This window comes from Eumetopias jubatus, unplaced genomic scaffold, assembly GCF_037043125.1.
Source record: "Eumetopias jubatus isolate StellerSeaLion01/CBP00866 unplaced genomic scaffold, mEumJub1_p1.0 scaffold_10, whole genome shotgun sequence".
NCBI lineage: Eukaryota > Metazoa > Chordata > Mammalia > Carnivora > Otariidae > Eumetopias > Eumetopias jubatus.
The window spans coordinates 4,512,533-4,529,180 of NW_028274816.1; the positions used below are offsets into that span (position 1 = coordinate 4,512,533).

The window sequence follows — 16,648 nt, forward strand, 5'->3', positions numbered from 1 at the left end:
CAAGAGGTGACTCTAAATCACCCATTCCCGTACTCTTATTCTCTCAAGACTTCTGGCTGGAGAAATGGAAGGATCAGATGTTGTGGGGACTTAGGGGTTTTTGAGCCAATTGAAAATCATGGATATTAATATTAGACCTCTCCTGGAGAGTCTTCATTCCTCTGGCACTGATTCCTTGGCTTGTATCAATATTTCCCTGTTCCAGGAAGAGTCAACATACTCAGGGAAATTCCACATGTATCTTTCAATCCTTTTCGTTTCCTTTTACCCCTTCCTCACTCAATGCATTCATTTAAATGTGTATATATTTATGAATGTGTGTGTGTAAATATAAATATGTAGAGAATATACATATAAAATAAAGAGAGAGATAAGTAGGGATAGACAGGAAGGAAGGAAGGGAGGGTAATATGGCATAAAGGAATGACATTGTTTTTGGAGTCAGGAAACAGACTCACCGTATGCTCCATTCTCCCACCAGTGAGCTCTGTAACTTTGGCTATTTACCTGTGTCTCAGCTTTCTCATCGGAAAAGGTAGAGGTAATGATACTAGGACCTAACAGAGAAGGTTTTCATACAATTAAAAAACAGCATAGTGCTTGTCAAAGATTAAACCCTCAGTAAGTGTTATCTCTTACCATTAATGAATTACTGGTAATCCTAAGGAAAGGAAATGAAGAGATTGGATTTGAAAACCTCTAGAGAGTATCTCAAAGAGTTGGAGAAGAGTCATGGACTAAACCAGTAGTGTTACAGCAACAGTCTGGAAAGATGCAGGTCTTGCTTTTCTGTTCTCCATGGCCTACCAAATAGTGGCTGAGTCGAGTTTTATGTTTAGTGAAGTAGTGGTCAGTTCTTTTTTGCAGCTGTGCCATCTCCTTTGATGTACTGGAATCTTAGCATATGTAGCTTATGTATCTGGTATATACCCCCTCCACCTACCTAGATACCCACACACATAATGGCACCTTCCCAACTCCCTATCTCTCAGGGCTCTACCTTCAGCCTGCTTTTCCCAGAAAGCTGTCATAGAGCTCTTAGCCATAACTCTAAAAGCACTGAATTGATTTTTTTTAAAGTTTTTTTTTTAAAGATTTTATTTATTTGACAGAGAGAGACACAGTGAGAGAAGGAATACAAGCAGGGGGGAGTGGGAGAGGGAGAAGCAGGCTTCCCGCCGAGCAGGGAGCCCGATGTGGGACTTGATCCCAAAACCTTGGGATCATGACCTGAGCCGAAGGCAGACGCTTAACAACTGAGCCACCCAGGCACCCCTGAATTGATTTTTTATGCATTCTGAATTTGAGTTATAAGTATATTGCTGGTATTGTTACCCAGCCATAATTTCTCAATTTTGGCTGTGCATTGGAATTATTTGAGGAACTTAAAAAACATTACTGATGCATGGGCTCTAGTCCTAAAGATTTTCATTGAATTGGTCTGGAGGAGGCCTTGGTGTTGAAGTTTTTCTGTACTGCCCAGGAATTCTGATTTGCAGCCAAGGATGAGAACAACTGCTCTAAGCAGAGTTCATATATTTTTTTAAATTTTATTTATTTATTTGTCAGAGAGAATGAGAGAGAGAGAGAAAGAGAGAGAGCGCACACAACCAGGGGGAGCAGCAGACAGAGGAAGAAGCAGACTCCTCATGGAGCAAGGAGCCCGATGCCGGACTGGATCCCAGGATCCTGGGATTATGACCTGAGCCAAAGGCAGATGCTTAACTGACTCAGCCACCCAGGCGTCCCAAAGCAGAGTTCATTCTTGACCTCATTTAACTTGTGTCTGTTTTCAGCATAGCTATATACCAAATGTTCACTGACTTAACTATTCCTTGATTATTTCAGGTAGAAATTTAGACAAATAATGTTTTATTTCTGTAGCCACACAGATGTTACAAGTAGAACCCCTCTTTGTCTTCCATTTTTCTTGGATAATATCAGAGGGAATCCTAGTTTTGCAAATTCCCATCACTACAGCAGTTAGATTAAAAGGTACCTGCTAAACAGTAAGTAGCACATTTAAAAGTGCATGTGATCTTTTTAGTGTTTAATCATCTTATAGTATTGCTTCATGTACTTAAAAGAGACCACAGCTCTTTTAAGTACATGAAGTCAGTAGCTAGAAAAGTCAGTAGCTAGAAAAAGAACTAATAGAACAAAGAAATGTTTTTGTTCAAATGAAAACCCAAAGAAACCTCTTCAAGACTTGAGGGATTTCGGGTCACATGGGTATGCTCAGTTATTTCTAACAACTATTGATACAGTGTTTTGGAAGACCTGCTCATGTGTCTTTAAATTAATTTAGAGCTTTCAAAAGATGTTTCTCCTGTTGGTGGCAACTCAGAGAATCATAAATCTTTGGAGCTGGAAGGGCCTGTCTCTCAAAATAAGTGGTCAGAGAGTTGAGATGGCTTTTTGCAGGTCATGAAACAGAGGCAAAACCAGGAATTAAACCAAAGCCACTTGGTAATGAATCTAGAATATCAGCTAACAGTACAAGAAATCTTCGCTCTTGAATGCTTTCCACCTTTGCAACTGTGCTTTTTCTTGGAAAACTCTTAAGGCATTTCTTTTTTTGAGTTAAATTAAAATTTTTATTGAGATAGAATTGATATATAACATTAATTTCAGGTATATGACAATACTGGATATTTGTATATATTGCAAAATGATCACCACATTAAGTCTAGTTAACATCCATCAACATACATAGAATTTTTTTTCTTGTAATGGGAACTTTGAAGATCTATTCCCTTAGCAACACTCAAATATACAAATACAATATTATTAACTATAGTCACCATGCTGTACATGGTGACTATACAGATAGTCCCCATGATTTATTTTATTACTCAGAGTTTGTACCTTTGACCACACTATTTTCTTAATTATTGAACTTTTGAAGGGGGTATCCATATATGAAAAATGTGAAAGGCTTGCCTTTTGCCCTTTGTGTACTTCAGTGTATAAGATGAATGTTAATTTTTATTTTTATGGGAATCATTGGATGGAAAAAGCTTTTTGTTTTCATTATGACTATCATGTATTTCTACTTCCTTTCTTTTTTTTAAATATTAGACTTGCTTTGTTATTCAAGAAAAAACCCATTATTTAAATATTTACTGTATGAATAAAATCTTAAAAAAAAAAAAAGGGGCACCTGGGTGGCTCAGTGGGTTAAGCGTCTGCCTTTGGCTCAGGTCATGATTCCCGGGTCCTGGGATAGAGTCCTGCATTGGGGTCCTTGTTCCGCAGGGAGCCTGCTTCTACCTCTGCCTGCCGCTCCCCCTGCTTGTGTTGTCTCTCTCTGACAAATAAATAAAATCTTTAAAAAAATAAAATAAAATAAATATTTACTCTGAAACTATTTTCAAAACTTATTTTCCTTTGTGAGAGAATATCTAAGAAGAAAATATGATAAAATGGCCTACTTTCTTTACTGATAAGTTTATAATAAAGGCTAATTTTAGCATTTAGAAACATAACTCTTATAATCCTCAATGTGAGAATTATATATTTCATCTTGGTTTCAATATATATTCTGTATAAATATATATTATGTATAAAGAAATATATATGTATAAAAACATTAGAAGTAATATTTAAATAAATCATAATTTACACTCAGCAAATGCCATTGACATTGTTAGCAACAGTTTTGTGATTCCTGGCTCTGAGTCTCAGCTCTCCTCTTTTGAAACCCTGAGAATTAACACTCAGGTTCATCTCTTTCTGTAGTTTGAAAATTCCTTTATATGAGTAGGATCTTCTAAAAGAAGCATGGCTTGTGGGAGGGGCTCCTAGAGGCTACTGTTTGGTCAGTATGTAAAAGTTGGCTATTATGCACCCATAGCCATGGTGCATAGTGTAAGGCCCATCAACAAATATCATTTCGGTAAGAATACACTTTCCAGGATCTGCCACAAAGCTAAGAGACAGCCTGATGCTGAACTAGGGAAGAATGTGGTGTCTTCAGCGTGGTGTTGGTTTTGTTTTCAGAAGAATAGAAAAGATTTCATGTATAGTAGATATACTGACCAGTTTCATTGATTGTTTGATGCTGGATGAGGGCAGCAAGCCCATTAGCTCAGGTTCAGAGAAGTGATTAATGGGGAAAAGAAAGACCCAGACAGTCTTTCTGAAATTCAAAAAATTTCACTTTGAATTGAGACTAAAGAGATCAGCAGTGTCTTATGGTCATAGATGTCACCTTGGTACCATCTCAGAAATGTTTGTTGTGGTCATGGAGCCTGGAGTAGATGGTTCAGTGCAGCTCTTACCCACCACTGAAACTCAAGTCCCCATGACAGTAGTCAGGTTGAATCAAATTCTAGTGTATTTACTAGGACACAATTGCAGAAACTCAATTTGGGGGTTAAAGTTTGAACTACCAGTCTTAAAATATGTTCTTTTGCTGGAGTTGGGATATTATGGCAGAGTTGTGATGATTTTAAAAAATGGAAGATTAAAATAAAATATCCAAAGCTAATCAGATATTTTACAGTGAGATATATATATAACGTCCTTTCATATAATGTGTCTTTAATTGGAGAAATTAAGATACTAACAGATGAGCTGAGGCCAGAATCTAAAGGTGATGACTGGAGAGATTACTCATATTATGAAAAGTGTTCAAAGCAATGGAGACATATGTAGCTTCCTTTGAAATTTACAGTCCTAAAATTAATGTGTCTGATAATTTAAAGAAGGTGATAATTAACTCCATATGTAGGCTTTCCTTGATGGCTTTTAGCAAAAGTTCCTTTTGATAAGGAATAGTGGCCCATGGCCTTGGATGAATTTTATTCTCCTGTAAACCTGGGTTGTATACCTAAAGCATGGTATATTTTTTGAGAGGTTAGCCAAACAATACAGTTAACTAACTTTTGATCTCAGTGTTAAAATATGGTAACATTATGAGATTATTTTTCCTTTTGTGCATACTTCTTAGAGGCTGGCAGAGAAAGAGACCTGAACAAATACTTTGAATTTAGGTAAATAAGCCACTGATTTTGAAAATAGAAGCTGTTTATATCAAATAATGTCAGGAATTGCCAAATTTGCCATTTCACTTCATTATTTATGTTTCCCTACTTAGATTATATCTTTTAAAAATTCAATTCAAGGCAGACTGATTTGGCATGCAACTAACTTTATTAATTATCAGCCTAAGGATAAGCCATAAGTCCTATTTTCTATACTCATAGATTCCCAATATCTCATACCCATTTATTTCTCTGCTGCTTTGTTCTAACCACCCTACTTGCTCCCCGATCTCCACCCAAATTCATAATTCTAGTTTACTTTCTCCAGAAAGTCCCCCAAGTTCCCTATTGTTTTTCTCCTATTAGTTTAAGAGGTTTATTATCATTAGTATTCTTTCATCTAAGCCAGTCATTTGGAACATAGTTGTGTATTGCCATGTGCAATCTTTTTGTTTTGCTTTATTCATCTTGTTTAGAGACTATATATCACCAGGGTTAGTTCCTTGAGAGAGGAGATCAAGTCCTATCTTGTTTGTTTTCCTCAAAGGAGAGAGCACTTGACTCTGATAGTGATAGCTACTGCATCAAGCTTTTGTTGGGCTCAATTTTGTGGGTAGAGATGAGTAGTTGAGAATTTCAAATTGTAGGAAGGACAGTTAAGCATTAATCTCATTGTTGAGAGTCAGCTTCACTCATTCGTTGTTTATTTATTATCAGAGTTAAGAGAGATTTAAGAAATGATACCATGAATGAAAAAGTATTCTATTTTATGAGCTAATATTCATGTATGAACAGGTTAACAGGAAAAATATACACATAGTGAATCTGATATTTGGATGTAGTGCCTAGTAGTCCTAGATTTGCGCTGTCAGTCTAAGTGATTGATTGATTCTAGGTATTTTAGTTTCAGGGTGAATACATCTTCAAAGTTGGTTTAAATTTGGATGAGATTTAGAGGGTAATATTAAAGTAACATGAAAGTTGTAAGAGTTCTCTTCTTCCTTTCTCCATGTATTTTTCTAAGTATTCTCTTATTATGGAAGTTACTTTGTATTCCAGTTTCATTTCCTGTGTTTTCAAAATATTTAGCTCCCCAGTAAAAGAGCAAAGACTGTGTTCTTGAATATGGAAAGTACTAATGGCTAAATAGGAAATTTTAAAAAACTTGGTTATCAGACCAATTGCCATTTTTTTGTTATCTTTTTAAGTTTTTGGTTCTTATGTGAAAGATATTTTTTAATGTGGGAAATTGTATAACTCAGTGGTTAAGACGTGAGCTTCTATGTGAAAGACCTGATTTTTGAACCCTTGCTCTGTTAAACTAGTAGTTAGCATGTTCTTCATTAAAATGGGGATAATAGTATCTACATATTGGGAATTAAGTGAGATAATCCATGTGAAGCATAAAGATCAGTGCTTAACATCATGAATATTAGATAGCATTATGTGAATTATTATTATTAGAGATGCTCCTATCTTCATATTTTAATCAAATAGTTTTTATAGCTTTAATTCTAGATTGCATCTAAATTTTTATAGATTGATCATATAATCAGTGTTCTTTTTAAGACTGTATAATTCAGATTTTGTGCATCCTAATTCTTGCTTTATTCCTTGCCAAAAATGCTAGATAAACTATTTTTATCTTTATTAAAACAAATATCTTTAATTGATTAGTTAACTTGTAATTACTGCATTTTGAATTGTAATAAGACTAAGGAGAAATAGGGAAAATGTAAAAATAACATTTATATTTTATGATTATAAAATTAATGTTTATTACAAGAAATTTGAGGAATACTGAAAATATAAAAGTGAAAATTAAAATCTTCTGTAATGCCACTCTCAAATGCAACCAATATTAATATGTTTGTGAAATTTCTTTATGTCCAGAATTCTACAGGTTCTTTTTTCTTGATTTAGGAAATGTTTTTTTCTCTCTCATTCCAGGGCTGTTCTTGGTCGGTTATATTTGTGGATCTCGATGCTCACAATCGCAATAGGCAAACTTTGTGTTCACTGTTACCCAGAGAATCAAGATCTCATGTGAGATATTTTTATAATAAACTAATATAAACTACCATTTATGATTGCTTCCCTAAGAAAGTGCTTCAAATGTTAGAGGTTGCCAGAAGAGGAGAGAGAAATAAATGATGCCCCTCACTCCCCTGTCCTATAGAGGTTTAGTTCAGGAAGTGAGCAGAGCTGTGGACAAGCTACTTTGTCCTTGGGTCTTTTGTAGAACTACAGAAAACTAGACGTATTTTTTGAGGAAGGGGTAGAGAGTAGCAACATTATACCAAAATGAATTTTTTGGTCATAGGGTATTAGAAAAATGTTTTTCATGATTTATCTTTCTTTTGAATAAAGTTACCTGCTTTGTTTCTTTTCTCTCATGTGATTCACCTTTCAACTTTTATATGCATGTAATACCTAATTACAGATTTTTCTAGGGGTTATTTGTGGCTCTGTTCTTAGAAAACACCCCAAATAAAATAATTTAATTATTTAAAAAGTACAATTTTATAGAAATAATACAAGATTATGATAAAACAGAACCCACAAATAAGCAAATAATAACATAATATCCACTAATTATTTCACCACTCAATTATAGTTTTAGGGTGGCATCATTTGGCTTTATGTTTCCACACATTTTTATGTACATACGTAATCTTTTTATTTTACAAAACTGGAAGAATATTATTTATGATGCTTAATAACCTAGTTCCATGACTGGACATATTTCCATATCTATAAACATTTCTACAATATAAATTTTAATGGCTGCTAATTTACTCAGCTAATTGTTGACATTCAGATTGTTTTCTGTTTTTCACCATTATAAACCAATGTTATGACAGAGTGTTATAATTAGTAATTACTGGTGTTAAATTTTTACACACTGCCTTAATTCATATCTTTGAATTTGAGTCAGTGTTGAAACTGGAAAACTTGAAAATACTCCTTATTAATGGATAAAGTTTTATCTCCTTTGTAAGGTTCACCAAACCATGTCATATAAATGTCTATCTGTCCCTTGGGGCACAGCAGTCTCACTGTCAGTTAGATAACCTTATTGACTTTTCATCTTCCTGATTCTCCTTGGGGTGTGTTCATCATATCACTGCAGGCATTTACATTCCCTTCTTTTTCTAATTGCACCCAGAACACAGATGCTGCCCTACTACCCTGCATCAGTTATCCTGCATTTGCCCTGGATGATGAAGCTTTGTTTAGCCAGACACTTGATAAAGTGGTTAGAAAATTAAAAGGAAAATATGGATTTAAGCGTTTCTTGAGAGATGGATATAGAACATCATTGGAAGATCCCAACAGACGCTACTACAAACCAGCTGAAATTAAGGTATCAAAAAATATTCCATATCATAACAGAGTAGTCATAAGCACCAATTCAGGAAACAGACGTCTTGGGTTTGAACTCTGGCTCTGCCACTTACTAGCTATTTGGCCTTGGGCAAGTTAATAAACCTCTGTGTGTTTAATATTTTTCATTGGTAAAATAATAATAGTACCTACTATTACTTGTCCCGTTACTGAGGTTCTTATGAGGATTAAATGAGTTAACATATCTCTAAAAGTGCTTCAAATGGTCCTTGACACCGAGTAAGCACTCGGTGAGGTCCATTTGCTCATACTGGGCCACAGTGATTCATTGGATAAATAAGTTTCCGACTGCACTTTCAGTACTTTGCCTACCTGCTCCATACCTTTTGCCTCATATAATAGAAAGATTATCTATTTGTGATTCAACTTTCAGTCTGTTAAGCAAATGTTCTTTTTTTCTGTTTCACTTAGACATTTCCCTTTGAAATATAGTCCTCTAAATACTTAGTTTTAAAACATTTATTTCAAATGCACATACATACCACTTTTTCTAGGTTTATTCTAGCTATTTTTAAGCTGTTCGGAAAACTGTAACACTCAAAAAAAGGGTAAGTGTCTATCCACATTGCTGAAGATTTTCCTTTAGTGGTGTAGATTGAAAATTATTTTTGTAAGCATGGTCATAACTTTGAAGATAGGTAAGGGCCAATGAATCTCTATATAAAAAATGTTTAGGCAACATTGTACCTTATAATTTGTTAGGCAGTTAAATTCTGCTCTTTTAATATTTAATACACACGTAGTTTTGCTGGACAACTAGATAAGCTATTTATCATTTTATTTAATTTCACAACTGACTATCATCTGGAACCATTTGGAGCTATGTTATTGTGTACATATTTGAAATTTTATACCAGTCTATTAGGTTGGGTCAAAAGATCCATTTATTTCTTAAACACCTTCAGATATTTCTTCTCTATTTAATACATTTCCTGAGCTGACATATAGCACTTACATTTGAATCAGACCTGCTATAACTACCACCCTGCAAATTTTCATCTTTGGATCAGTCCAGTAAATGTTCTCTCTCTGTGTACTTACCGCTGAGCCCCAGCACGGAAAGCCACAGCTATAGGCAGGTGCCAGCCCAGATTCAGAACACCCGTCTTAGTGCAGTCCTCACTGTTGATTTCACCGCTTGTCGGCACTGCTGTGTGACTCTGCCAGGAACTCCCCTTACAAGCTTTTCCAGCTTTTTTCTGTATCCAGTTTTTTTTGTATTCAGGTTCCCAGACTTTACTTCTTAGGTCATTGCCTTTTATTTCTATTTGACGTCCTCCACGACACCTATTCCTCATCCATCCCTACCTTCATCGCTCTTTGTCTCACAGAAGGTGTTGGCAGTTCTTCATCCTAGGGCTAACCCTCCATATGTACACCCCATCCTGTTCTCTTTAACTTCTTTGGGTTTCTTACTCTATCATTTGTTTTCTTCTCTAATAGAAGGATGTCTGTGTCTCTCTCTTTTTCTCCTCCTCATCTTCCTCACTTCTCCCTTCCTTCTGTCTTGTTCTCCCCCAACTCCAATCAGCTTTTTTTCCTTAGCACAAGCACAGAAATGTTCATTTAAAACAAAAACCTTGACTCCTCTCTGCCTCCGGTCCTCTCTCTCTTTGTAGCCACACTTCTGAAAAGCATAGTCTGTTCTTGGTGTGTCTCCTTGTTTGCCTCCTACTCACTCCTTCGTGTTATACCCAGCTCTCCTTCAACACTTTCCAGTAGCCATGTTGGCTTCAGTCGGTTTAGGTCACTTGGTAGTGGATGATTTTCCGATCTTGTTTCACTGAACCTCTCCTTGGCATTTGAATGTTTTTTTTTTTAATTTTTTTATTGTTATGTTAATCACCATATATTACATAATTTGTTTTGGTGTACTGTTCCATGATTCATTGTTTCTTCATAACACCCAGTGCTCCATGCAGAACGTGCCCTCCTCAATACCCATCACCAGGCTAACCCATCCCCCCACCCTCCTCCCCTCCAGAAACCTCAGTTTGTTTTTCAGAGTCCATCATCTCTCCTGGTTCATCTCCCCCTCTGACTTACTCCCCTTCATTCTTCCTCTTCTGCTATCTCCTTTTTCTTTTTTCTTAAAATATGTTGCGTTATTTGTTTCAGAAGTACAGATCTGTGATTCAACAGTCTTATACAATTCACAGCGCTCACCGTAGCACATATCTTCTCCAATGTCCATCACCCAGCCACCCCATCCCTCCCACCCCCGACCACTCCAGCAACCCTCAGTTTGTTCCTGAGATTAAGAATTCCTCATATCAGTGAGGTCATATGATACATGTCTTTCTCTGATTGACTTATTTCACTCAGCATAACACCCTCCAGTTCCATCCACGTCGTTGCAAATGGCAAGATCTCATTCCTTTTGATGGCTGCATAATATTCCATTGTGTATATATACCACCTCTTCTTTATCCATTCATCTGTCGATGGACGTCTTGGCTCTTTCCACAGTTTGGCTATTGTGGACATTGCCGCTATAAACATTGGGGTACACGTACCCCTTCGGATCCCTACATTTGTATCTTTGGGGTAAATACCCAGTAGTGCAATTGCTGGATTGAACGGTAGCTCTAATTTCAACTGTTTGAGGAACCTCCATACTGTTTTCCAGAGGGGTTGCACCAGCTTGCATTCCCACCAACAGTGTAGGAGGGTTCCCCTTTCTCCACATCCCCGCCAACATCTGTCGTTCCCTGACTTGTTAATTTTAGCCATTCTGACGGGTGTGAGGTGGTATCTCATTGAGGTTTTGATTTGGATTTCCCTGATGCCGAGCGATGTTGAGCACTTTTTCATGTGCCTGTTGGCCATTTGGATGTCTTCTTTGGAAAAATGTCTGTTCATGTCTTCTGCCCATTTCTTGATTGGATTATTTGTTCTTTGGGTGTTGAGTTTGATAAGTTCTTTATAGATTTTGGATACTAGCCCTTTATCTGATATGTCATTTGCAAATATCTTCTCCCATTCTGTCGGTTGTCTTTTGGTTTTGTGGACTGTTTCTTTTGCTGTGCAAAAGCTTTTTATCTTGATGAAATCCCAATAGTTCATTTTTGCCCTGGCTTCCTGTGCCTTTGGTGATGTTTCTAGGAAGAAGTTGCTGCGGCTGAGGTCGAAGAGGTTGCTACCTGTGTTCTCCTTTAGGATTTGGATGGACTCCTGTCTCACGTTTAGGTCTTTCAACCATTTGGAGTCTATTTTTGTGTGTGGTGTAAGGAAATGGTCCAGTTTCATTCTTCTGCATGTGGCTGTCCAATTTTCCCAACACCATTTGTGGAAGAGACTGTCTTTTTTCCATTGGACATTCTTTCCTGCTTTGTCAAAGATAAGTTGACCATAGAGTTGAGGGTCCATTTCTGGGCTCTCTATTCTGTTCCATTGATGTACGTGTCTGTTTTTGTGCCAGTACCATACTGTCTTGATGATGACAGCTTTGTAATAGAGCTGGAAGTCCGGAATTGTGATGCCGCCAGCTTTGCTTTTCTTTTTCAACATTCCTCTGGCTATTCTGGGTCTCTTCTGGTTCCATACAAATTTTAGGATTATTTGTTCCATTTCTTTGAAAAAAGTGGATGGTATTTTGATGGGGATTGCATTGAATGTGTAGATTGCTCTAGGTAGCATTGACATCTTCACAATGTTTGTTCTTCCAATCCATGAGCATGGAATGTTTTTCCATTTCTTTGTGTCCTCTTCAATTTCTTTCCTGAGTATTTTATAGTTTTCTGAGTACAGATCCTTTGCCTCTTTGGTTAAATTTATTCCTAGGTATCTAATGGTTTTGGGTGCCATTGTGAATGGGATCGACTCCTTGATTTGTCTCTCTTCTGTCTTGTTGTTGGTGTATAGGAATGCCACTGATTTCTGTGCATTGATTTTATAGCCTGCTACTTGACTGAATTCCTGTATGAGTTCTAGCAGTTTTGGGGTGGAGTCTTTTGGGTTTTCCACATATAGTATCATATCATCTGCAAAGAGTGAGAGTTCGACTTCCTCTTTGCCGATTTGGATGCCTTTGATTTCTTTTTGTTGTCTGATTGCTGTGGCTAGGACTTCTAATACTATGTTGAATAGCAGTGGTGAGAGTGGACATCCCTGCCGCATTCCTGACCTTAGGGGAAAAGCTCTCAGCCTTTCCCCATTGAGAATGATATTCGCTGTAGGTTTTTCGTAGATGGCTTTTATGATATTGAGGTATGTACCCTCTATCCCTATACTCTGAAGAGTTTTGATCAAGAAAGGATGCTGTAGTTTGTCAAATGCTTTTTCTGCATCTATTGAGAGGATCACATGATTCTTGTTCTTTCTTTTGTTAATGTATTGTATCACTTTGATTGATTTGCGGATGTTGAACCAGCCTTGCAGTCCAGGGATAAATCCCACTTGGTCGTGGTGAATAATCCTTTTAATCTGCTGTTGGATCCTATTGGCTAGTATTTTGGTGAGAATTTTTGCATCCATGTTCATCAAGGATATTGGTCTGTAATTCTCCTTTTTGATGGGATCTTTGTCTGGTTTTGGGATCAAGGTAATGGTGGCCTCATAAAATGAATTTGGAAGTTTTCCTTCCATTTCTATTTTTTGGAACAGTTTCAGGAGAATAGGTATTAATTCTTCTTTAAATGTCTGATAGAATTCCCCTGGGAAGCCATCTGGCCCTGGGCTTTTGTTTCTTGGGAGATTTTTGATGACTGCTTCAATTTCCTTAGTGGTTATAGGTCTGTTCAGGTTTTCTATTTCTTCCTGGTTCAGTTTTGGTAGTTGATACATCTCTAGGAATGCACCCATTTCTTCCAGGTTATCTAATTTGCTGGCATAGAGTTGCTCGTAATATGTTCTTATAATTGTTTGTATTTGTTTGGTCTTGGTTGTGATCTCTCCTCTTTCATTCATGATTTTGTTGATTTGGGTCATTTCTCTTTTCTTTTTGGTAAGTCTGGCCAGGGGTTTATCAATCTTGTTAATTCTTTCAAAGAACCAACTCCTAGTTTCGTTGATCTGTTCTACTGTTCTTTTGGTTTCTAGTTCATTGATTTCTGCTCTGATCTTTATTATTTCTCTTCTCCTGCTGGGTTTAGGCTTTATTTGCTGTTCTTTCTCCAGCTCCTTTAGGTGTAGGGTTAGATTGTGTATTTGAGACCTTTCTTGTTTCTTGAGAAAGGCTTGTATTGCTATATACTTTCCTCTCAGGACTGCCTTTGCTGTATCCCAAAGATTTTGGACACTTGTGTTTTCATTTTCATTGGTTTCCATGAATTTTTTTAATTCTTCTTTAATTTCCTGGTTGACCCATTCATTCTTTAGTAGGATGCTCTTTAGCCTCCATATATTTGAGTTCTTTCCCACTTTCCTCTTGTGATTGAGTTCTAGTTTCAAAGCATTGTGGTCTGAAAATATGCAGAGAATGATCCCAATCTTTTGGTACCGGTTGAGACCTGATTTGTGACCTAGGATGTGATCAATTCTGGAGAATGTTCCATGGGCACTAGAGAAGAATGTGTATTCCGTTGCTTTGGGATGGAATGTTCTGAATATGTCTGTGAAGTCCATTTGGTCCAGTGTGTCATTTAAAGTCTTTATTTCCTTGTTGATCTTTTGCTTAGATGATCTGTCCATTTCAGTAAGGGGGGTGTTAAAGTCCCCCACTATTATCGTATTGTTGTCAATGTGTTTCTTTGCTTTTGTTATTAATTGCCTTATATAATTGGCTGCTCCCATGTTCGGGGCATAGATATTTACAATTGTTAGATCTTCTTGTTGGATAGACCCTTTAAGTAGGATATAGTGTCCTTCCTCATCTTTTATTACAGTCTTTGTTTTAAAATCTAGTTTGTCTGATATAAGGATTGCCACCCCAGCTTTCTTTTGGTGTCCATTAGCATGGTAAATGGTTTTCCACCCCCTCACTTTCAATCTGGGGATGTCTTTGGGTCTAAAATGAGTCTCTTGCAGACAGCATATGGATGGGTCTTGTTTTTTAATCCAATCTGATAGCCTGTGTCTTTTGATTGGGGCATTGAGCCCATTTACATTCAGGGTAACTATTGAAAGGTATGAATTTAGTGCCATTGTATTGCCTGTAAGGTGACTGTTACTGTATGTTGTCTGTGTTCCTTTCTGATCTTTGCTGCTTTTAGGCTCTCTCTTTGCTTAGAGGACCCCTTTCAATATTGCTTGGAGGGCTGGTTTCGTGTTTGCAAAGTGCTTTAGTTTTTGTTTGTTCTGGAAGCTTTTTATTTCTCCTTCTATTTTCAATGACAGCCTAGCTGGATATAGTATTCTTGGCTGCATATTTTTCTCGTTTAGTGCTCTGAAGATATCTTGCCAGTCCTTTCTGGCCTGCCAGGTCTCTGTGGATAGGTCTGTTGCCAGTCTAATATTTTTACCATTGTAGGTTACATATCTCTTCTCCCGAGCTGCTTTCAGGATTTTCTCTTTGTCTCTGAGACTTGTAAGTTTTACTATTAGATGTTGGGGTGTTGACCTATTATTATTGATTTTGAGAGGGGTTCTCTTTGCCTCCTGGATTTTGATGCCTGTTTCCTTCCTCACATTAGGGAAGTTCTCTGCTATTATTTGCTCCAATATACCTTCTGCCCGTCTCTCTCTTTCTTCTTCTTCTGGGATCCCAATTATTCTAATGTTGTTTCGTCTTATCGAATCACTTATCTCTCGAATTCTGCCCTCGTGATCCTGTAGTTGTTTCTCTCTCTTTTTCTCAGCCTCTTTACTTTCCATCATTTGGTCTTCTATATCACTGATTCTCTGTTCTGCCTCATTTATCCTAGCATTTAGTGCCCCCATTTTTGATTGCACCTCATCAGTAGCCCTTTTGATTTTGACTTGGTTAGATTTTAGTTCTTTTATTTCTCCGGAAAGGGTTTCTCTAATAACTTCCACGCTTTTTTCAAGCCCAGCTAGTATCTTTAAAGTCATGATTCTGAACTCTAGGTCCGACATCGTACTAATGTCCGTATTGAGTAGGTCCCTGGCTGACGGTACTACCTCTTGTTCTTTTTGCTGAGGTGATTTTTTTCGTCTTGTCATTTTGTCCAGAGGAGAATAGATGAATGAGAGAACAAAATGCTAACAGGTTTACAACGTCCCCAGCAAATATACTGTATACAAATCAGAAAAGACCTGAAACCAGGGGAAAAGAAAGGGAAAGAAAGAAAAAAGAAAGAGGAAAAAAAAAAGAAGAAAAAAAAAGATAAAAACAAAAACAGAACAATACAAAAAAAAGCAGAATGTGATCAAATATGATCAGGCTAGTGCATAGATCAGTGCCACACACTAGATTTTGGGCGTATTTTGGTCTGTTAGAAAAAAGTGTCTCCTAAAATTTTAAAGGAAGAAAGACATATATGTACAAAATAAGGGTTGATACAATGAAGGGATAGAAGATGACTGTAAAGATGAAAAGTATAAAAGATTTTATAAAAGGACTTGATAAGATAAGAAGTTGTTTGAAAAAAGAAAGAAGATTTAAAAAAAAAAAAGAAAAAAGGGAGAGAATTTGATCAGGCAGGAGACTAGAACAGAACCATACACTAGTGATTTAGGGTATATTTTTATCTGTTAAAAGAAACTGTATCTCAAAATTTTAAAGAGAGAACGACTTATATATATATGCCAAAAATAAGGGTAACTACTATGAAGGGATAAAATATGACTCTAAAAATGAAAAATAAAAAAATTTTTTTTTAAAAAAAAAGAGATTGATAAGATGTTGTTTGAAAAAGGGAAAAAGAAAAAGAAAAAAAAACAGTTAACAAAAATTAACTTTGATGAACTAATGAATCATGGTAAAAAAAAGCCATGAATTCTATGTGCAGTATTCCCCTAGCGCTGGAGTTCTCCCGTTCTCCTTGATTGGTAAACTTGGTCTTGGCTTGCTGGCTGTTCGTGCTGATCTTCTGGGGGAGTGGCCTGTTGCTGTGGTTTCCAAATGTCTTTGCCGGAGGCTGAATTGCCCCACCCTTGTCGGTCCGGGCTAAGCAAGCTGCTTGGGTTTGATCTCAGGAGCTTTTGTTCCCTGCAAGCTCTCCGTATAGCCTTGGAGGACCAGGGCAAAAATGGTGGCCTCCCAATCTCCACCCGGGGGAGCTGAGAACTCGGGGTCCCGCTCCTCAGTGCGCCCCCAGAGAAAAGCATTCACTCCCTTGTCCCCGGTCTCCGGCCGCACTCCGTGCTCACCCGGCCTGTGACCGAGCGTTTGTATCTGTGGCACCCGACCC

The 16,648-nt window shown here is 37.1% G+C and overlaps 1 protein-coding gene across 6 annotated transcripts in view; it reads left to right on the forward strand.

The window, feature by feature from the left end:
- The window catches only part of PHKB (phosphorylase kinase regulatory subunit beta), a 304,253-nt gene that overhangs the window by 157,615 nt on the left and 129,990 nt on the right, over positions 1–16,648 (forward strand). For all 6 annotated transcript variants that reach the window (XM_088027349.1, XM_088027348.1, XM_088027350.1 and 3 more), the window contains 2 exons: positions 6,939–7,034; positions 8,158–8,355. In XM_088027349.1, coding sequence (XP_087883475.1) covers positions 6,939–7,034; positions 8,158–8,355 — 294 coding nt within the window. The remainder of the gene's footprint in view (positions 1–6,938; positions 7,035–8,157; positions 8,356–16,648) is intronic.